This window comes from Pteronotus mesoamericanus, unplaced genomic scaffold (genome assembly GCF_021234165.1).
Source record: "Pteronotus mesoamericanus isolate MK-2021 breed Mesoamerican mustached bat unplaced genomic scaffold, CSHL_Meso_final scaffold_85, whole genome shotgun sequence".
NCBI classification, from domain to species: Eukaryota; Metazoa; Chordata; class Mammalia; order Chiroptera; family Mormoopidae; genus Pteronotus; species Pteronotus mesoamericanus.
Window position 1 is genome coordinate 73,743,916 of NW_026555329.1, and position 23,302 is coordinate 73,767,217.

The following is a 23,302-nucleotide window of genomic DNA, read 5'->3' on the forward strand; positions in this document are numbered from 1 at the left end:
GGACAGCAAACTGGACGACTGCTCTGCAAGGGAGAGGATTTGGGTCCTGCCTGTAGAAGCAGGTGTGAAGTGAAGACTTGGCCCGGGGTGCTAATGACGGTGAAAATAGAAGGATGTTGGGGACAAAATTAGTACCTCGTGTGACTAATTAGGTGTACAGCATTCAAGGCAAGATGAGTCAAGTGCGCCTCTGACTTTGGAGCCAGGGTAACAGGGGGGATGGTCATGAGTTGTCGGAAACAAGGGGTTGCTGCTTCAGCGAGATTTGCCTGAGTGACTAGCAAGTGGAAATGTCCACGTTTGTAGATAGAGGCCCAGGGCTCTATCTTCTGAAGATTTTTTCCCCCTCCCCTTGGGTTTTCTCAGAAGCCACATGGTTTCTTCTGCTAATTCATGGGGGTGCTGCCAGCAGACCCTACATCAGGAGCCAACAGATCCAGCATGTGTGAGCCGCAAAGCCAAACAAGGCAGGAAGGACGAAATGTGGGCCAGTCCTAATACTATCCCTTTAAGGTCTCTCCAGGATTCGCTGACTCCCCCTCCCTCCACCCTCGGAAAGGCAGCTAGAAAAATCACATTAGCTCTCTCTGTCCTTCCTTCTTCTCAGTGCCTTCTCTATCCCTTTCTGTCCCTTTCTCTGTTCCACAGCTTTCCCACTGTTTATCGTTGTTGTTTCTCTCTTCCTCATCTCTACCTCAGGGGTGGCCAGTTCACAACTTTAGGCCCAAAGCTATCTCATCCTGACTCCCTGCGAGATTCCTGAAGTGAGTGCGAAGAAATTTCTAGGCGTCAAAATAGAACAACAGATCAGTTAGGAATAAATACATTTCACATATTCCTGGGGTGGGGGCCAACCAGTTGCACTGAGTTGAGTAATGACTTTGGCATTAATAGTTGGAGGGGAACAAGCTGTCAACATGAGGAGAACATGGCACCCCGCCTCCAGATAATTTCCACGTTTGCTCTTTTTTAACTCGTCATCCTTGTATGTACACACCCTGCCCAGTTCCTTCTAGAACACAGCAATTTCAGTGACTGTTTTTATATTCATATATGCTTCCCTTGATATACGGCAAGCTTAGACTGTGAAAGTCGATTGAGTGAGAATGGAATGTGTCCCTCTCTTGGACCTCGCCAACTCTCAGCTCTCACCCATCCCTCATATATCTGCCCATATTCTCCATTCCCACAACACACGCCTAGCATTTTCCACTCCCCTACCTCTATCCTGGCCCATGCATATTTTCAGGTATGTTGCATTCCCACAATGCAATGGGTCTAGCAATTTCTAACCCCTCACGCATGCAATCCCTCTGTGTGTATCTGCACACATACTCTGTGCCTATACACAACTCCATCCCCACAACACAACGAGTCTGGCATTTTCTGAGCCTCCACCCCCACTCCCCCACCCCATGCATATCTGCAGGTATACAGACTCCTTTCCCACTACCAAATGTGTCTAGCGTTTTGTCCTCTATAAAGTTGCTCTAAGGTTCTTATGTTCTGAAGATGTTGATTTTAGTTAAAATTTAACTTGGATCACGATAATTCGGAATTTGTGATAATTTGGATAGACCCAGCAGATGTTTACACACAGAGTGGCAGTGAAAAGAGGCTTTGCCAAAAATAATAATAATATAAACCAAATTGCAGAGGGGAATGTTAACATAGTTGAGAAAGCAAACAGTTTTCAAATATTTTAGCAGCAATTATACACAAATAGTTTAAGTATAAATGATCTTTTCTGCCCATTAAAGCAGAGCTGATGGAGACTTTTCCTTGGCTCTCTCTATATATTTTAAAGGTGTCAGTTTATTCTAATTCTCCAAAGTACTTGAAAGCAATATCACTTCAATTCCTTTTTTTATTGTTTATGTAATTGCGTTCTTGCTGCTCCAGACTTTTTTTATGAATAAGTCTGAATACTTGACATTTGGTTGAATCATATTCTCACTCCAGTGCTGGGTTTTCTGCAGGGTTTCTGGGAAAGCCAGCTGGAGCTCCGAAGGCTATATGGACGTCTGTGCGGGTAAGAGGGAAACTCCGTTCTTCTGCCATGTATTTTGATTTTTGCACATCACATTGTTTGGAAGTAATGACAAGATGGGAAGGTGCGTGTGTTTCTGTCTTTTAACCCTCCATGAAGGGAGTGCCCAGCAGATGAGGTTCCTAGAAAAGACGCCAGGGGGGCCACATCAGATAGCCTGAAACAACACCGCTTCCAAGCTTTTAAGACCCTGACCGGCTGGGTCAGGCCCTAGGTGCTTGCATCCTCTCTCACAACGAAGGGTGCAGGAGGGTGCGCCGCAGCAGGCTGCTGGCCCTCCATGCCATGGCCTCGTTTGCCTTGGTAACCCATGGCAGGCCTTCCCCCATGAGTGTATCTGAACCATACTTGCACCTGTTTCGTTAAACTCTACGGGTAAAATATACTGTCAGCTGTATGAGCATCTCCTCTACCATGCAATCCAGTAAACTTTGGAAAGTGAAAGGGGGTGGTATTAATAATCACCCCAGGGCAACCGTGGAAACTAAGGCTGTGCTGGATATGCTGGGACATAGGGGGTCACCCTAGTTCTCAGCCAGGTAAAGTCATATATAGCCTTCCCTTTATTTTTCCTGAATTTTCCTTTTTATGCCTCAGAATATGCTTCCCACCCACTTTTTTTTTTTTAATGAAATTCCAGAATCTGATGAACAACCTCATGTTCAGAGTATTTGCCTTATTTAAGATTGTGCGGACTTGACTTGATTGGTTCTCAACACGTGTCTTTCCCCACTGGATTTCCCGTCAGTTCAGCCTGTTCTCACGCAGCTTATCCGCAGTCACTGGCTGATTTTTACAGCTCTTTCCCAGACCTTCAGGCCAGTGATAACTTTTCCAGCGCAGACAAGTTCTGTTGTGCTCGTAATGTGCAATCTGATAGGGTCTGGGGGTTTGTGAGCCCCCCAGTCCTAGGATATGTAATCCTGTTCTCCCAGTGATGATTTTTGAAAGGGACTGTTGACTCGTACCCTGTGTGCCCCACCCAGAAGACCCACAGTTTGACCAATTTCTCCTTAACCACCATTTAGTTTGCTATATGACCCTGCGAAAGTAATAAATTAAGGTGTTATACTGTTGAATAGATGGTTTCTGTATAAGTTTGTTATTGCTGTATAACAAACTAATACAAAGTGACTTAAACAAGAAATTATTATTTTTATCATGTGTCTAAGGGTTGGCTAGAATTGACTGATCAGAGCCAGCCTCGGCTGGGAAGCTGAGCTGAGCTTCCTGGTGCATCAGCAGGGAAGCTGGGCAGGTGGCCCAGCTGGGCAAGCTCTGCTCCACATGTCTCTCAGCCTCCTGGGAACAGCAGGCAGGCCAGGGCAGGCTGTTCTCGTGGTGAAGGCCAAGGTCCAAGAGAACGAAGCCAGCAGCACAAGAACATTTTACATGTCCACTGTATCATGTCTGCAAACATTGTGTTGGCCAAACCAAGTTATATGGCCAAACCCAAAGTCAGGGTGGGAGGTCACATGGCCAAGCATGACATTGATGGGGCAGAGAAGTGCATTCCTCTGATGGAAGAATGGGGCGGGGGGTGCCTATCTTTCAATAAGAGGCAACTCTACTTCATGCTCTAAGATCACTTTCAGGTTGGTCTTTTCCTTCTCTTACCTTCTCTTCCTTTCTTTCTCTCTTCTTTCCTCTGTGTGTGTGTGTGTGTGTGTGTGTGTGTAGCTTCTTCCTTTTAGCATGACAGATACTCACTAAAGGCTCAAGGGATTGAACTGTTGACCATTCTCTTTCTCTTGTGCTATTCCATCAGTCCACTGTTCCTTCTGCAATAGTCTCATTCTGAGCTAACTTGACACTGATCTCGCAGACTGTCTCCTACATTTCTGAGAGAGAGCACTGACTCAGAAGGACAGCAGCTTCCCCAGAATTAGAAAAAGGTCTTCTTGAGTTTGAATTCTAGGAACCACTTCCCAGAGTACTTCCTGTACAGATTTTCAGAGTACAGCCCTTGGGTATTTTAAAGTAATTTTAAAATCTCAGATGAAGAGTTTAAAGGGCACAGTAATGACTAGTGGGTGGCGTGGGGTGTGTGTGTGTGTGCGTGTGCGTGTGTGTGTGTGTGTGTGTGTGAGAGAGAGAGAGAGAGAGAGAGAGAATTGGTTTCCTTGACAACAGATTGTCCAATCAAGTTTTCCCCAACTTTAACTAAGTTAACACAATTTATCCTTTTCTTTTCAAGAAAACTTAAATCAAAGAGAATGATTTCAAATGAGGTTGTAGAAATAGAAATTGCAGTACTATCTCCCCTCTTTGTTCCTAGCTTTGGGGAAAAGGAAAAAAGAAAAGAAAGAAAGGTGATGGCATAATTTCTTCACACAAAGCTATGACTTTCTTCTGCTCTGGAAAAAAAGATGAGCCATAAAATGCTGACTTCTTCTGAAATGTGTCCAGTCCTGGGTTTAGCAGAAGCATGGTGGAGGTGTAGAATCCTCTTTGAGCTCTGTAATCTAGATGACACTAAACCTTTTAAAACAGAAGGGTTGACTACTTCCAGTCAAGATGGTGGCATAGGTAAACTTGGTCCTTGAATCTGCCCACAACCACGTCAAAACTACAGCTAAACTACAGAACCACTATCATTTAGAACCACCTGAAATCTAGCTGAATAGAAGTCCTACAACTAGAGATTTAAGGAAGAAACCACAAAGAGACTGGCAGGAGAGGTAGAGACACGGAACTGGCTGGTCACATACCCCTGTGTGGTGATTTAAAATTAGGAGGGAAATCTTGGCTGTGGAGGGCTCCCCCGAGGAGCAAGAGGTCCCAGTCCCATACCAGGTCCCCCATCCTAGGGTTCCAGAGCTAGGAAAAAAAGTCCCCATAACTTCTGGCTATGAAAACCAGCAGGGATTGAGGCTGAGGGAGACAGAAGGATTCTGGAGTCCCAGGCAGTTCCTTTTAAAGGGCCTGTGCACAGATTTATTTAGACTCACTCCCTCTGAGCTCCAGCTCTGGGGCAGCAGGTAGCAAGGCACCAGAGACATACAGGGAGGAAATGAATTATCTGGCATCAGGGCGAAAGCTGGTGGCAGGCAAGGGTGGGGGTACAGCTTTCTGCCAGATGAAAGTGCTGGCTGAGGCCCTTATTCCTTTTCAGAGACCCCCATCCCCACAGAGATGGCAGGCAGGCGCCATATCTGAGTCACCATCAACCTGGCTCATAGTGTTCATCCTGCGCCAGTGACTCCCTGAACCCCCACCCCACCCAATTTGCAGGCCCACTCAAGCTGCCTCCAGTGGCTTCTCCATACAAATGGCCTTTCCTATCTCATGCTTTGGATGTTCTTAAATCTCTCAAACAAATAGCATCTGGCCTCTGCATACTCTGTACTTCTTGCTAAGTGGCCCCAGGCCCAGCACCAGCAGCAGCCAGCCTCAGTTCACAACTTCATCTTACCTGGGCACCTCCAAGTCCAGCACAAGTAGCAGCCACATGCAGATCTCTTTGTAGCTAGTGCCAGGTGGCCCCAGGCAGGGCACAGTCGGTGGCTGACTTTGTACACCCCAGGAGGCCCCAGAGCCAGGGCACCCAGTGGACAGCTTCCGACCATGCCAGATTACAACCCTACCACCTCCACAAGCAACACACTCAGGGGGTGGACTTGGTGAGCACCACATCCCCACTGGGGCAAGTCCTGCTCCATAGGGCTAACGCATGCACAGCAGCTCCTCCACTGCAGTCACAGCTGGTCCCCTCAGCCAATCAGCCTGGGGATCAATCTCTCCCAGTGACACCAACATCAATCAAGGCCTGACTACAACAGGACAGTGCACACAGCACACACAGGGGTGCATCCGGAATTCTCTGCTCAGGTGACTGGAGAGGTTGCACCACAGGGACCTACAGGACACCTACTACATCAGGCCACTCTACCAAGTCCCAGAGATGTAGCACCACCACCTATATGAGCAAACATAAGGAAGCAGCCAAAATGCAGAGACAAATAAACAGGTTTCCAGTGAAAGAACAGGGAAAATCTCCAGAAAAATAACTAAATTAAATGAAGGCAAGAAAACTACCAGATTCAGAATTTAAACCAATGGTTATAAGGATGCTCAAGAAACCTAGTGAGAATGTCAAAGATCTTAGCGAGAACTTTAACAGCATGAAAAAGGCATAGAAACCATAAGCATGAACCAGTCATAAATGAAGGATACACTAACTGAAATGAAGAATAATTTACATAGAACCAACAGTAGGGTGGATGAAACTGAGAATCAAATCAGCAATCTGCAATATAAGGAAGTAAAAAACACCCAGTCAGAACAGCAAAAAAGAAAAAAGAATCTGAAAAAATGAAGATAGTGTAAGGAGCCTCTGAGACAACTTCAAGTGTACCAACATTTGCATCATGGGAGTGCTGGAAGGAGGAGAGAGAGAGCAAGAAACAGAAAACCTGTTTGAAAATATAATGACAGAAAACTTTCCTAACCTGGTGAAGAAAATAGACACACAAGTCCAGGATATGCAGAGTCCCAAACGAGATGAACCCAAAGAGGCCCACACCAAGACGCATCATAATTAAAGTGCCAAAGGTTAAAGACACAGAGATAATCTTAAAAGCAGCAAGAGAAAAACAGTTAGTTATGTACAGGGGAATTCCCATAAGACCTCCAGCTGATTTCTCAACAGAAACTTTGTAGACCAGAAGGGAGTGGCAAGAAGTATTCAAATTGATGAAAAGGAAGGACCTACAACTCTACCCAGCAAAGCTATCATTTCGAATTGAAGGACATATAAAGAGGTTCCCAGACAAGAAAAAGCTAAAGGAGTTCATCACCACCAAACCAGTATTACATGAAATGTTAAGGAGGAAAAGAAAAAGGAAAAATATGAACAATAAAATGGCAATACATATTTATATATATATCAACAATTGAATCTAAAAAACAAAATAAACAAACAAGCAGAACAGAAGCAGGCTCATAGACACAGAGAACATTCTGATGGTTGCCAGATGGGAGGGGAGTTGGGAGGCTGGGTGAAACAGGTAAAGGGATTAAGAAGTATAAGTTGCCTGTTATGGAATGTTACAGAATGGGGATATAAAGTATAGCATAGGGAATAGAGACAATAATATTCTAATAACTAGGTATGGTGTCAGATGGGTATGAGATTTATCTGGATAATCACTTAGCAAGTTATATAATGTCTAATCATTGGGTGTACACTTGAAACTCACCTAATGTTGCATGTCAACTGTAACTGAGAACTAAAAAAAAAAAAGATTTAAGAAAATAATAAAAAACAAAAGTGTTGAACTAGTTTGTATTTAAGGTTCTTTCTAACCCTAAAAATTATTTTGTTACTGCTTAAATTTTAGCAAAATGGTTTCACTGATTGGGAATGTCAAGTATGGACTTTGTGCACTAAAAGACCCTTCCTTTAGGAAATGATTTGGTTTAAATTTTGTTAACTTTTAGACAACTTTAATCACTAGAAAGTATTGTCAATCCCAGACTGATCTTCTTAAAAACTGAAATAACAGATTGAGTCACCATTTGACAAGTGAAACGCCACACTGTTGCTTCCATATAAAAATGTATTGTGTTTTTATTTATTTTATTTTTTTAATTTTTTTTTTAAAGAAGTGCATTGTGTTTTTAGATGACAGCACAGAACTGTGTATTGGGAGAAATGTGGATCTGAAAGTCAAATATGGTGACTATTTATGCTTATTATGCGGTTGTCATCATAACAACTCCATCATAGTTTGGGCCCCAAAACTGGAAATTGGCTCCTAGCCCCTTTTCCCTCCTACTCATGGCCATGAGGAAAATATTGCAAGAGAAATTTTCTGTCAAGAGGGGTTGAGAACATTAGTGTTTATTATGTTACCACCACCTCTACCGCCATCAGCCCCCCTCCATCATCACGACCACGAACGAAATGTCTTTACCAAATGTCTGACTATGTAGCCTGCTTTGCCAAGTGGTGGGCAAATAAAACTACACACGTTATCACTGTCTTTTTTGAACTTGAATGTAAAATGGGTAGATTGGCATGAACACCTATACAGTTTTTATTCATAATACTTGATTAGAACTCTTGAACTGCACCCCTGGCAAGATAATATGAAGAAAGCAAGGCTTTAGCGCTTCAGATAAACTTCAGTCAATTACTGATTACTGGTTATCTCCTTCTGTCTGAGAACAAGCCCTAAGTTGGATTTATATTCCTTCCCAAGCCCTAAAAGATCAGTATCAACATAATCATCATACATTTGTGATTGAATATAAACAGGATAGAGATTATGTCCCCTCCAATTTGTAATTGACTTTGTAACCCAGTGGATGACAAGCCTTTATTATGCTATTACTATTAATTACTTATAAACACTTGCACGGCGCCCTAAGTTCAGCTCATCTGTAGCTTCTAAAGGCTCCGTTCAAAGCCCCTTTTCTCCCTATCTCATCCGTCTTTTAAGTGACAGCTCTAAAGTTATTCTTTTATCTAGCCTCATCCCCATTTCTTATCATCCCCACATCACTTTAATCTTGATTTCTAGTATGAACTTATCTCCCTGTGGTTGAATTTGACTCTTATGCTTCCTGGCGCCCATCACCTATGCCCCTTCATTAAATTAACGGCACTTGACTCCTGCCTCTCTTCATCAAGCCAGGTTGTTAAGCAATCTCATGTACTCTCATGAGAACATTGACTTGTAAGTAGGTAAACATGCGCATCGTACATAATTCATAAATTACAAACAACTACACAGAAAAAAGAAAAACTGACTCCCATCTTGGACCCTTACACTCCTCTTCAGAAGCAACCTCTGTTCTCAATTTCTTACCATTCAAATGTGTCTTATATAATAGATGCTGTCCTTTACCTTGCTTTTGTTCATTTATGAAATTTGGGAAGCTGTCCCATTTTAACACATTCTTTATTGTTAAATATGACTCTGTGGGTTTTTTTTTTAAAGAACAATATGGCCTACCCTAATTTTAAAAAATAATTTCTTAATTGATAAATACCTTTTACTTTTATAAATAATACTGTAATGAGTATTCTTGTATATACATCATTGCTGTCTTGTGTCAGTGTGTCTGTAGGATAAATTCCTAGAAATAAAATTATTAGGTCAAATATTATCTACATTTTTATTTTGATAAATATTATTAAATTGCTCTCTTTTTGGGTTACGTTAACTTAAACTCTCATAAAGAAGTGTGTGAGAGCACTTGGTTCTTTCTGGTTACAGTAATAAATCTTTACCTTTTGATGGTAGTTTTTATTTGTTTTATTAACAATAAATGTAATTTTTATTTTTATTTATTTTTTATTGAGTTTATTGGGGTGACAATTGTTAATAAATTACATAGATTTCAGGTATACAATTCTATAACACATCATCTGTATATTGTATTGTATGTTCACCACCCCAAGTCAAGTCTCCTTCCGTCACCTTTATCCCCCCCCCACTTCTCTCTCCTCTGACCCCCTTTCCCTCTGGTCATCACCATAGTATTGTCTGTGTCTATGAGGGGCTTTTTTGTTTGTTTAACCCCTTTACCTTTTCACCCAGCACCCCAACTCCCCTCCCTTCTGACAGCTGTCCGTCTATTCTCTGTATCTATAAGCCTATTTCCATTTTATTTGTTAGTTTATTTTGTTTATTAGATTCCACATATAAGTGAGATCCTATGGTAGTTGTCTTTTTTCTGACTGGCTTATTCCACTTAACATAATGTTCTCCAGGTCCATCCATGCTGTCACAGAGGGTAAGATTTCCTCCTTTTTTATGGTCGAGTAGTATTCCATTGTGTAAATGCACCACAGCTTTTTTATTCACCCATCCACTCACAGGCGCTTGGGCTGCTTCTGAATCTTGGCTATTGTAATTATAGCTGCAATGAACATAGGGGTGCAGATATTCTTTCAAATTAGTGTCTCAGGTTTCTTCAGATATAGTCCCAGAAATGGAATGGCTGGGTCATAAGGCAGTTCCATCTTTAATTTTTCTGAGGTAAGTCCATACTGTTTTCCACAATAAAACACCAATCTGCATTCCTATCAATAGTGAATGAGGGTTCCCCGTTCTCCACATCCGCACCAGCATTTGTTGTTTGCTGACTTATTGACAGTAGCCATTCTGACACATGTGAGGTAATATCTCATCGTGATTTTAATTTGCATTTCTCTGATAATTAGTGACATTTAACATATTTTCACATGTCTATTGGCCATCTGTAAGTCCTCTTTGGAGAAAGCGTCTATTCAGGTCCTTTGACCATTTTTTAATTGGATTTTTTCTTTTTTTTGGTGTTGAGGTATATAAGTTCTTTATAAATTTTGGATATTAACCCCTTATCAGATGTGTCATTGGTGAATATGTTCTCCCATTCAGTGTGTTGTCTTTTCATTTAGTTGATGGTTTCCTTCGCTCTGCAAAAACTTTTTAGTTTGATATAGTCCCATTTGTTTATTTTTTCTTTTGTCCCCCTTGCCCAAGGAGATATATTAGAAAAGAAATATTGCTATGAGAAATGTCTGCGATTTTAGTGCTTATGTTTCCTTCTAGGATTTTTATGGTTTCAAGTCTTATATTTAAGTCTTTAATCTTGTTGGTAGCTTCAATTTGCATTTATCTAACTGTGAGCAAGTTTGAGCATGTTTTCATTTGTTAAAATCCATTGTATTTTGTTTTCTGAAGAATCCTTTGCTACTTTTCCTTTGGGTTATTGACTTTTTCCTACTTTATTTGTAGAAGCTTTTTATATAGTAAATAAAATCACCCTTTTTATTTAATATATGTTGCAAATATTTTCTCCTTTTTTATCATTTGTCTTTTTTTGTTTATTTTGTATTTTTTCCAATCACAAAACATTTGTTTTTGTGTTGTTGAATTTAATCCATTTTAATGGTGTCTACATTTTGTATCTTACCCAGAAAGGCTTTCTCCACCAAGGATTTTTTTTTAACTTCCATTTTTCTAATGTCTTTTATTTCATCTGAAAAATTTAGATATTTGATACATCAGGAATTTATCTGAGGGTGAGGGTGGGAGTAGGGATCCATCCTTATTTTTTCCAGATGGTCATGTTCCGTCTGGAAATTCATCCTTTTTCAACTGACTTGAAATATCACTTTTATCATTTATCAGTTCCCACATGTACTTCTGACTTCTCCATTCCTCTGTCTAATCACATGTCAGTGCCTCACTGAATACCCTTCTCTGGGTATCACGCACGTAGCACATTCTTGTACCAAGGACCAAAGATGGGAACGTCTTTGCAAGTATCAGAACCTGAAGCAATCTCTCTCCCAGGGGACCTACGGTCCCCGCACTGAAAAAATCAATTTAGCAAACAAATCAGCCTTCGGTATAAAGGACCTGGCACTTAGACACAAGGTTCATGCCCACGGGAGGGAGAGGAGTCCCATATGCCTCCAACCTAGAGGTTCATAGCACCGTTTTTTATTTAATGAGCTAGCATGCATGAACAAATAGCACCTTGTCTCCAGGCGGTGAAGAAGTTGAGAACTTTGGGATACACGTGGAAAAGCATGTGGCATCAGCAATGAAAACGGTAAGGTCATTTCAGTGGTTTTTTAAAGCTCAGATTCCACTGTGCCACCCATTGGGAGAGTGTGTGCCCTGGAAGAGAGTAGGGTATAAAAATTTCTCACGTAAGTGCCCTTTGCCATCATCCTTACATACTATTTAGATGAGGTTGAAGAGCTATGTAGAGATGTCTACTTCAATGCTGTCAGATGGCTACGTCATCAACGTGTGGGAGGTTTGCTGGCCTATTTCCACAGGTCAAGAGCTCCGGGAATTAAAGGGCTCTGAAGGACTCAGCCTGTGGCATCCCAATGTCATGTGACTGCTCTTTGACTTAGAAGACACACGCCACCTAGACCCACTAGACTTGAAAAGGTAGCTGAGGATGGAGTAGTGTGGACAACTGCTGATTTATGTAAGAGAATACAAGTATTCAGGCTCACACTGGGCAGCTGACGTGCGGAGATAGTTCTCCTTTTTAAACTGGACTGAATTCAATAGATTCACAGACATTTAAGAAGGGCAGAACTCTCAGGTGGAAGCAAAGCCGCAGTAGCGGAAGAGCCTCCCAGAAACTGATGCATAGGAGTTGAATTTGAAGTTCCTGTTGTTGATTTGGAGTGTGTGCCTCAGAATGGGACTCATTTACTAGCTACCTGACCTGAAAATGCAACTCATTCTTAAGAGGAATTGATGAACATGAAAACATACTGTGATCATTGAGAGAGTACAGTATCCTGGAAACTATGGAGTTCTGCACAGAAATCCTAAATTATCCTAACATTTCTATGAGGCCCGACTGGGGGCAATATTTTGGTTCCCAAACTTTGCAAAAGTTGAGTCTTTCATGAAATTGTTGAAAGCAAGGCTTAGAAGCACCAGTTTAAGCAATGTGGATCTGGAATCAAAATTAAAATGAGACCTGATGTTACATGTTGTAATTATTGAGAAGCAATAATTAAATATCAATATTCTCACTCTTGGCCTATAAGGGCACATTTTTAAATGAGTCTTTATTTATTTATTTATTTATTTATTTATGACAGATTTTATTTATTTTTAGAGTGCGGGGAAGGAACAGGGAGAGAGAGGAAGAGAAACATCATTGTGTAAGAGAAGCATCGATCAATTGCTTCTTGCACACCCTCAACTGGGGACCTGGCCCACAACCCAGGCATGTACCCTGACTGGGAATCGAACTGGTGACCTTTTGGTTCGCAGGCCAGCACTCAATCCACGGAGCCACACCAGCCAGGGCTAAAATGAGCATTTATTAAACTGATACTGTGTTTTAGCGGAGCACACTATTTTATAAAAGGCAATACCCTGGCATCATGGGCTGATTTTTTTTTTTTTTAGGCCTTTAAGAATAGGAAGAAACTTGTCTGCAGGAACACACATGACAATTATCACCGATCCAAATGCATAGCCCAATAGGTAGAATTATCAAAGGAAAAACTGTCCCCAGGTGAAGAGGCAACTTAGACCAAAAAGGGACAGAGGGATTAAATTAGAGTCCCACTTTTCTTGAGTGAGCCTTTAATGCACTCTTCGCCTGGCCTGTCCCTATCCCAGTCTCTTGTTATACCAAATGGCAGATTACTGCAGAGCTTCCTTTGTACTTACAGCTTCAGGCTACCTTTCTTCCGAGACCCTCCTGAAGTTCATCCACTCTTTTCTGCATCCCTGACCTCTTCTTTTTCCTTTATCTCACACCACTTCCTTCCCCTACCCTAACTTTGTGACAATTTATCGGTGATGGCTGCTGTGTATTTTAATGACTACTGATGGCCAATATCAAGAGCCTATATTAATTCCTCTTGTTTGGGCAGAAAAATACCAAACAGGGCATGGCAACTTACAATGAAACCTGGGGTTCAAGTTCCAGCTCCAGTTCTTTATCTGCCACTCAGCTTAATGGACTTATGTCAATCGCTTGTCCCCTCAAAGCCTCAGTTTTCTCAGGTGTAAAATGAGGGCATTTCGACTAGATCGGTGACTTTGACACTTTAATTATAAGCCTCAGTAAATAATATATTTTTACATTGCGATCCAGTACACACACACAGAGACCTGAAATAAAAGTTTTACAAAATAATATTTACTACGTAAGATCCACTCCCATCTATTCTATTCTTTTCATGACAAACAAAACAAAACAAAGACACGCTGGTCACGTCCCATTAAATTGGTTTCATAACCACTAGTGAGTCAAAGTGAGCAATTTGAAAAGCCAAAGGCCAGATGCCATCCGAAGTCCTTTCCAGTTCAGCACAAGAGGACCCAGACTGATGACTCATCCCCAACCGTCTACAGTGGAACATTTTTATGACCCCCATTGTGGTTTAAGACTCTGATAAACCTCTGGCAATATCAGAAAAAGCCCACCTGAGCCATGACACACTCCCTCCAGCGGTGGCCCCCTGCACCTGCATGTGGACCCAGGCCCACGCTGGGTACGCCCCAGTGCCTTCCTCCTCCTCCTTTAAAATCACGAGTTCAAGCGTTACTAAAATACTTTCTCAGCCTTAACCCCAGACTTTTTCAAGCAAAACAGCTTACCAAAATAGATTGGACAATTTAAAACATGTCTCAGTGATTTTTGCTGGGAGTGCAACCACCTAAATAATTTGCATGGATGTCCTTTCTCAGCTAGGTGGCCAGGGGGTGGGGCAGCCGGAGGGAACCACCTAGAAACTGGAAGTGGCCCCATTCACAGGGGTGGGCGAGGTATGTGAAGCTGACCAGGCTGCGGGTGCTGACAGAGCAGGTCCCTGCTGATGAGCAAAGCACAGCATCGAAAGGGTAAGAAACTGACACTCTCCATTTCGGTAAACACCGGCCATCGTGGACAGTCCTGGAGAAAGCTGCCCACCGAGGGGCCTGCTGGGCAACAGTCAAGCATTCAGTAAAGCAGGAATCGGGAAGGCCTGCCCGTGGGCATTAGGGCCCAGTGGCAAGGTGTTCTGGGCCCTGAGTAGCGAGTTTGGCAGGAGCACCCACAGGGCCTCAGGGAGGCGGGTCCAGGAGACAAGTCACCTGCAGACACTCAGTCCTAAGCCTGAGAGCTTGATGTGAGGCTCAAGGCTCAGAAGCCAGGCTCAATCCCTGTTCTCAGCTGGGGACAAAAGGTCCATCGGGACCGGAACAGATGGCGGCTGAGGATGCTGTGGGGTGTTCCACTTCCGGGAACAGGCTGGGACTGCAGGGCGGGGGTGAGTACCTGGTTGAGAAGAGTGAGCAGCAGCCTTGGAGGCTGAGGAGTGGGCCACAGACTTTCAGGTCTGCATCCCTTGAAGCGTGTTTCCAAAACCCACCACTGTATGAGGCTCGAGGTGGAGGGGAGCTCATTCCCATCAGTGGTGATCGAATGTGGCAACGATGACTTCTTTACCTCCAAATGACAGCCCTGCACAGACGTGTTCCCAAACAACAGAACGTCTCAAATTAACATCGCCTAAGAGTTCTATTTCTAATAATAAAGTACACATTTAATTGAACAGTACCTGCAACAAATCCAAGTTGTTCAACCCAAATGCAAAATAGAGTTACATAACATAGTCCTGAATCACCGCGGCGCTGGCCAAGGCACTCTCCCATCTGGAAGCAGGTCCAGATAACACCTGGCATTGTGCGTCTATCTCTGGTCAAGAACTCTTTTGCACAGATAATCTCAAAAACTACCCATTAAGCCCATTCTAGGGCTCTTAACCCTAATTCATCAAGAACGCAAATAACATTCCTATTTTATCCAAAAAGCAGAATGACAACTGATCTTTTATTTCACAATTTAAAAAAATATATCATGACCAAATTCAAAGAAGCAAGTAGCTCCCAATTCACAGGGAGCATAAAGTTCTTCCATGACTATTTTGTGAGCAGAGAAACTTTTTCCAAACAAGACCTCAGAACTCTTAAACAATTTTTTTTAAAAAGTCTTAAATCTTGTTGCTCATATTGGGCAAAAGGCAAAGGTATCTAAATATCCAAAGCAAACTAACTCCAGATACATAGTATAACTTTTCAAAAAACAGTCACAGACCATCACATATACATTTGAAATTCTTCTGCATTTGGAATAATCCAAGTTTTTCTTTAAATGACTTTATTCTCCTTTCTTCCTCAGGACTCATCATATCTTTTAGAGTTTGGGTTGTTTCCTACACATTTCAGTTATTCCTGGTCTTATGTGTAACATTTCTGTGGCTGTGCTATCAAGGAATTCCCAGCGAGGTACTGGTAGGTTTCTGAAGTCAACACGCCTGGGCGTGAAACACATGCTTTAGTAGTTGTAAACTTATCTACTAAAATCAATTCCTTGATTGTCCTTCGCACTCAAGACCATGCTCCTAACAAGTTCTCCTCCTTGTCGCCCCCAAATGGCAGGAATTTTGCAGCCTACTCTGGGAAGTTTTCCGCTCTGGGTAAGGCTCTCAGCTGCCTGGCCTCTTTACTCTCTAACATGTTCTCCAGGCCCCTCCTCATTAACTGCTATGGAGACACACTGTTAGTACATGATGCTATTTTGGCCTCTGCTGAAAGGGGAACTTACTAGCCTTTGCCCTGAGCCTATGTCTGGTTGGTGCATAGCCTGTCACTGCATCCCAGCAGCACTGCCTGACACTACCTAGGGGAGGTGGACATCAGGCATATTGATTGAGATCGCTACCTTCTACAACAGGACTCCCTGGGGAAGGAAACCCAGCTCCTCCATTGCTAATGCTGCGCCTGGTGCATATTAACCACAAGAGAGGCAACTTTTGAACAGACCTTCCACTTTCCTTAGAAGCTTGCCCACTACTCTCCAAGTTCACTCTCTGGTTCATTGCCAGACCACAGGTTATGTCTGTTAATTGACATTGCACCCGGATCTTTCCGAAGACTCCAGCCTAAAAATTCTCAACTGCGTCCCCAAAGTCTTCGATATCTCTGTGAGAGCTTGGTCCCCCAGAACATCCCAAGGGCAAGAAGCCTCAGCTCTCTGTCCCCCTTGCCTGGGAGTCCATTGTGATGCTGCATCTCCAGCCCCGATGGGACACCCAGCATCTCAGCTCCCACCCTCCTTCATCCATACGTGTTAACGAGCACCAGTCAATGCGGGCCCAAATGGACACCTATGAAGATTTTATCTGAGTAGGTAGAATGGGTCTTCATGCTTCCACAGCGTGGCCAGCAGAAGGGACCCTACAGCCTGTGACTGTGGGACTGATGGGTGCCCTGCTTCCCCGTCAGATCCAAGGAATGTCAAGGAAGGACATTCAGCTGGAGAACACTTTTTTTAAGTCATGGTAAAATATACACAACATACACATTCAACAAAGACAAATTACACATGACAAGTTTACCATCCTAACCTTTTTTTCCTTTTTATTAAATGTATTGGGGTGACACTGGTTAATGAAATTATACAGGTTTCAGGTGCACAATTCCACATGTCACCTGTACCCTGAATTGTGTGCTCACCACCCCAAGTCAAGTCTCTGTCCATCACATTTCCCTGAACCCCCCTCCACCTCCCCCCATACCCCCTCCCCTAAGCAATCCCCCACTGTTGTCTATGTCCATGAGTTTTTTTTCTCTTTTTTCTCTATTTTACTCAATCTCCCACCCAGACCCCCCAACCTCTCACCAACAGTGGTCAAGCCTGCTCTCCATCTAAGAGTCTGTCTCTATTTTGCTCGATAGTTCATTTTGTTCATTAGATTCCACATATGAGTGAAATCATATGGTACTTGCCTGTCTCTGGCTTATTTCACTCAGCATAATGCTCTTCAGGTCCATCCATGTTGTCATGAAAGAATAAGATTTTCATTCTTTTTTCTTTTTCTTCTTCTTTTTTTTTTTTTTACCTCTGAGTAGTATTCCATTATATATATGTACCACCATTTTTTTTTAATCCACTTGTCTACTGATGGGCACTTGGACTGCTTCCAAATCTTGGCTATTGCAGTGAACATTGGGGTGCATATATTCTCTCAAATTAGTGTTTTGGGTTTCTTCTAATATAGTCCCAGAAGTGGAATCACTGGGTCATTAAAGGCAGTTCTGTTTTTAATCTTTTGAGGAAACCATACTGTTCTCCACAGCCGCTGCGCCAGTCTGCATTCCCACCGACAGTGCACGAGGGTCCCCTGTTCTCCACCGCCTCGCCAACACTTGTTGTTTAAGCAGACCTTTCAGTGGCATTAAATACCTTCACATTCTGTGTAACCATCACCACCATCGATCTCCAGAACTTTTCATCTTGAAAACCTGAAGCTCACTAGCCCTTAGACGCTAACTCCCCATTTGGCCCTTATCCTATCCCCTGGCAACCTCCACTCTGCTTTCTGTCTTTGTGAGTTTGACTGCATTACAGTGTCTGTCCTTTTGTGACCAGCTTATTTCACTTGGCATAATGTCCTCAGAATTCATCCGTGTTGTAGCCTGTGTTTGCAATTTCCTTTCTTTTTAAGGATGAATAATATTCTATTGCACATGTACGCCACATTTTGTTTACCCACTCATCCCACTTTCTGGCCATTGTAGACCGATCCTGCTGTGAACATGGGTGCACGAGTCTCTTCCAATTCTTTTGGGTATATGAGAAGTGGAACATCCAGAAGAGGGATTGCTGAATTGTATGGTAGTTATATTTTTATTTTTGAAGGCCTGTTATACCATTTTCTGTAGAGATGTACCACTGTACATTTGGAGAACATTTTATAGAAATGCTTTATTGTTCCTGCTGACCATGACTGAGTGGCCAATACTTCTTGCTTTCGAGCCTCGTTAGAGAACTCCATAAGGAATGTCAACTCCTTATGTTCTGGCACCCAACTGGTCACTGTGCATCACACATTTCTGATTGGAATGCCCCAGTAATCTTCCCCAGCTTCCTGTTTACTATAAGCCAATGAGCACATTCTTCCCCAGCCTAGCCCCGTTATCAACAAACACTGGTAGGGCACCATAAGTTCAGTTTGTTTTCATAATTCCCAATAGCCCCCACCCAGGGCCCCTTCTTCCCTTATCTCGCTCTCTGCCAAACCCTTCACGATTTATGTTGTTTGCTTTTCTATTCTGCTTTCAGCCCCCTCTGAGTTCCTTTTTCCCACTAGGTCACTGTGGCCTTTTGTCTCATATAAATTTAGTCCTATCTGGGACTTGTTGACTTCTACTTTCTTATTCCCTGGGCCTACACTTCTCCTTCTCTTCTTCTCAGCACAAGCTTTTTTGTCTCTGGGTGTCCTACGTCAAGATCATTTCCTTGTCACTTGCAACTTATTCGTTTACCTTCTCTGTGCTTCTTTAGCACAGTCTTTCACTTATATCATAGGCATGTGCCCTAGCTTTGTGCTCATTTGCTGGAGACCTATTAAGGTCCTTTTTGTCCCCACAGTCTCTGTACTTGGTGTGTTCTCGCTGAGAGAGGCTAACTAGCTCCACAGCTGCCCAAATGAAAGAGAGGTGGGTGGCCTGTGTGCCCAGGCACATAAGTTTGGGAGAAAGTTTAAAGATTTTGACTGAAATACAAAAAGGGAGAGTAGAGGCTGAGGGTGTGCTAGGATGGTGTGATGTTTGGGACACCAATAGGGAGGACACCCTTGGCAGTGGCAGGAGAGCGGACCTACGGAATGGTGGTAAGGATTGGTGGTAAGGAAGCCGGGTATTTGCAGGCAATTGTGCAGATGCAGAGTAGGGAGGAGAGCGGTGGAGGGGAAGGGTGGACACTGATAAGCAATCAGCCATTCTAATAGCCCAGGGGAGTGATAACAGGGATTTGAATTATCAGAAATGTAAGGAAACAGGCTCATAGATATCGAAAACAGACTGACAGTGTTAGAGGGGAGGGGGTTGAGGTTCTGGGTGAAAAAGGTGATGGGATTAAACAAAAGAAAACTCAGACACAGACAACAGTACAATGACTACGAGAGGGAAGGGGGATGGGCGAGGCGGAAAAGGGTAACGGTGAGAGGAGGAGACCCGCCTTTGGGTGGTGAACACACAATACAGTGCACAGATGATGTATTGCAGACTTGCTCCCCTGAACCCTGTACAATTGTATTAACCAATGTCACCCCAATAAATTCAACAGAAATTCTTAAAAAATAAGAAACAGAAGGAAAAGAAAAAGAAACTTTTATAGGAAATGTCCTACCGCAGTAAAATTGGACAACTCATCAATTATAAAGAATAAGAGATGAGCCACCATTAGTCACGGACCCTGGCTCCGAATTCTGGAGACAGAATGGTCATTCCTGCCATAGTGAGGAGGTTGAACACGACAGAGGGAAAGGCAGCTCCATCTCGGCCACCGTCAAATGCATGAGACATTGGGTCCAAGGTGGCTCAGGGACCACGCTCTCCGAGGATGACCAGCACGTTAGGAGGAGAGGCGAGGCTGTGAGTCCCAGGCTGGGCTTGGAGCCTGCAACCTCCGGCCTCTTGGCCTCCAGCCATCTAACATGCCATTTCCCACAGTGAGCCCTGTGGGCCATTTCCAATGACAATAATCATTACATGGAAAATAAAAGGGGGGTTCCCCCTGGTCTAATGCTCGAAGCACTGGGTTGATCAAAGGAACACAGGTCTCTCTACCGGAGCACTTCTGGAAACCTTTCATGTAATAATGTGCTTGGGAAACCTCCAAGGGAGAAGTTTGGTATTTGGCGACAGGGAATTTTTGTTGTTGTTTTCCAGACTGTCTCTTGGGGCTTTGAAAGAAAACACTGATCTAATGCATAGCAACGTTTTATTCCTAAAGAATTCCATGTTTCAAAACAGCCATTGACAAGAGTAGTTTACTTCACCATTGCGAATAATCAATGTTGCAACCAATTACTAATTTCCTCCATTTCCAGGTGTGTATGTGCATGTGTGCATGTGTGTGCATGCGTGTGCGTGCATCTGTGGCTCTAGGGAGCACTGGGAACATACTGCCATCTTTTGTTTGCCCCTTGATTCCTTTTATCCCACCTTTCTCACATTCTGCTTCCCATCCCAAACAAACAGCCATCCCATTGGGCTTAACATGTATTTTTTCCATACATGTTCTCACAAACTGTGTATTCTCCTTTTGTTGCATTATCTTCAGCTCATGCCACCAGCAGTGCGATATCTCACTCTATTCCTTGGTGTGCTCACGGAGCACCATGTTTTCAAGACCCACCGTGTCTCTGTCCCTGTCGAGTGTATCACATCTAACTGCTGCCTGTCCCTGCATAGTGCACACCACCCATCTTACCCACCCACTCTCCCAGAAGGTGACACCCGGTGGCTTCCAGCAAACAATGCTGCAGTGGACATCTTCTTCAAGGCCCTTTACTGATCTGTGCTCAAATGCTACGGGCTACATATCTTGCTTTTATGACTGTAAGAGACATGTATCTTTGTGCCCCGGGGCCACTTACATAGTCAATGTTATTAACCCGTAACAATTTTCCAGTCCTCTTTATGGGTCTTGTCCCCTTAATACGTATCTCACGTGACACTCCAATGGCCCCGCAAGTTTGGCCAGGCTAATCCATTGTCCTCAATTATACATAAGCATAAGTGGCTTCAATTGGAGAATGATAGTTTAGTAAGAGGTGGGTTCTCCTCATTCATCCAAAGCCTTTCTGTTCCACTGTCCCTTCTGGTTCCCTGGACACTCCCAACACTCCTGCCTTAGCGCATCGGCCCTGACAATAGGTCCCGCCATTAATTGTTGAGTGTCCTGCTCTCCTGCTGGAATGCAAACTCTGTGAGGACAGGAATTCTTCCCCTTCTTTGCTCTGATTTTCCCAGTGCCTGACATATAAAATGTGCTCAGGAAATATTTGTCAAATGAAGAAAAGAATCATGCAGGATATATTTGCCCCTACGAAAAACGTGAGAAAGGAAGGTCTTGTTTTTGCTGATCTTGACAATTAGTATTATTTCCCTGGAACATGAGGAAAGGAATTGGGGGATGGGGGAGGAGGGGAATCAGCCTAAAATCAAGGCTTTGGGGTGAGGGGTCTGTAATCTTTCCCCGCCGGTGCTCCATGGGTTCAGTGGTCAGCCCATAAGAGCACAGTTGATTTGCTACCTGTCCGGCCATCTTGGGATCCACAGGAGAAGGGAAGGGTGTGTTCTGATGACCTGCTTGCAAGGCTCCACTCACTCAGGTCATGCATTGGGCTCTTACAGAGGTACTACTATCTCATTCCTTAGGGGCTGCCCTCTCTCCTAGCCTTACTCTTGGGGCGCTGGCCCAGGATGCCAGAGAGGGCAATGGATTAGGAGCCAAATCTGGGCTCCCTCTCAGCTCGGTCTTCCCAGCCAAGAGATTAGAACCACCATCCTTGCCTTTAAAACAACACTCGCGCTCCTGCCTGCCTCACAGGTCTGCTGTGAGAAAGGAACTCTCAGCACTCTCTGCCGGCAGAGCCCGCCCAAGGAGCAGGGGTTCTAATCTGGCTCCTCCGCTCCCAGATGGTACCTGACAGAGCAATGATTTCTAGAGCCTGCCCCTGGCTAGCTGCAGGGTGAGCTTCACTGGTCCCGCACGTGGGTCCTCAGAAAACCCGGGGAGGAGTTTCCCTGGCCTTTCCTGCCTCCTCCTGGCATAGGGGCAGCTCTAGGGTGATGGCATGTGTCCTGGGTGCACCCATACCCTCCCCTTCCCTCTTCGGACCTGCTCTCCTACCTGTGAAACGAGGGGCTTGGGCTAGAATCATCACCTTGAAGCTTCCTTCTGTCTCTAAAATACCATGATCTGCGCTTTCATGTTTTCTTCCTTTGCCTCCTATGTCGCCCCAGCTGGGTCCAAAATTCTTTTGCCATTAAATTTTCCTTTCTTTAGGGCCACCCATCCGGGCTCGCTAACACCTGGCCCAGGACGGTGCCCTTTTCCCGTGGCCGGGGGCTCCTCCCAGGCTGCCCTCTCTTTTCAGAACAGGCTCCAGCTTTTGTCAAGCCCTTCAATTCATTTTCTGAGTCCACATATGACTTGAAGAGGAGAGATTTTGCCATATACTATCACACAAATATATGTCCTACACGAATTCTATGCAATAGGACCCCCTGCCTCCCCACCCCCCGCCCCTCCGTACTCACAGTTCCCTCCGGTGCCTGAGAATCTACATGCCTGGGCGTAGCTGTGTGGGTACCAATACTCAGGTTGTCCCTGTGGTGCCATCTAACTATTTATTTAGTGGCGTGACGCTGTTTGCATCAACAACTTTGCCTTATAGGCTGTTCTTCATGTTTATGCTTCTTACTGTGAAAAAAAAATTGCTTGCCAACATCTGTTCTGAATTCGTTTTTCCTTTCTATTCTATGTATCTATCCCCTATTGAATTAAATTTGCGCCAAGGACAGCAACTGGAATTGGAATCTTCGGTGTCCTTCAGGATTTCTGTATACTTCAATACATCTCTTAATTACTCCCTTTTTACTGTTATGAGATACACACATATCCCCATGTTCACACAGGCAGATTGGTTTGTAGCTTACCTCTGCCTGTCCCCCTCTGGGGAATACATTTTATTAACTGAATAAATTAAATGGGCGCGTATATCCAATAGAGGAGAGAGGTTTTTCGTTATGGGTTTGTTTCAGATCATTTTCCCCCTGGCCGCCCAATTCCCTGCGTTAGCCCGAGCTCTGTTCTGGAAAAAGCTTTACTTAGCTTGACACAGTCGTGACTCGCCAGGACCAGGAGGGCCCCCGCTGTGTTGTACAGATGAAGACGCTCTTCCAGGCTGGTGTGTGTGAA

General features: G+C 43.8%; 1 protein-coding gene across 1 annotated transcript in view; it reads left to right on the top strand.

Moving 5' to 3' along the window:
• TBXAS1 (thromboxane A synthase 1) overlaps positions 1–23,302 on the top strand; it is a 141,759-nt gene that overhangs the window by 30,576 nt on the left and 87,881 nt on the right. The window contains exon 3 of the mRNA XM_054564655.1: positions 1,980–2,032. Within this exon, the coding sequence (XP_054420630.1) occupies positions 1,980–2,032 (53 nt within the window). The remainder of the gene's footprint in view (positions 1–1,979; positions 2,033–23,302) is intronic.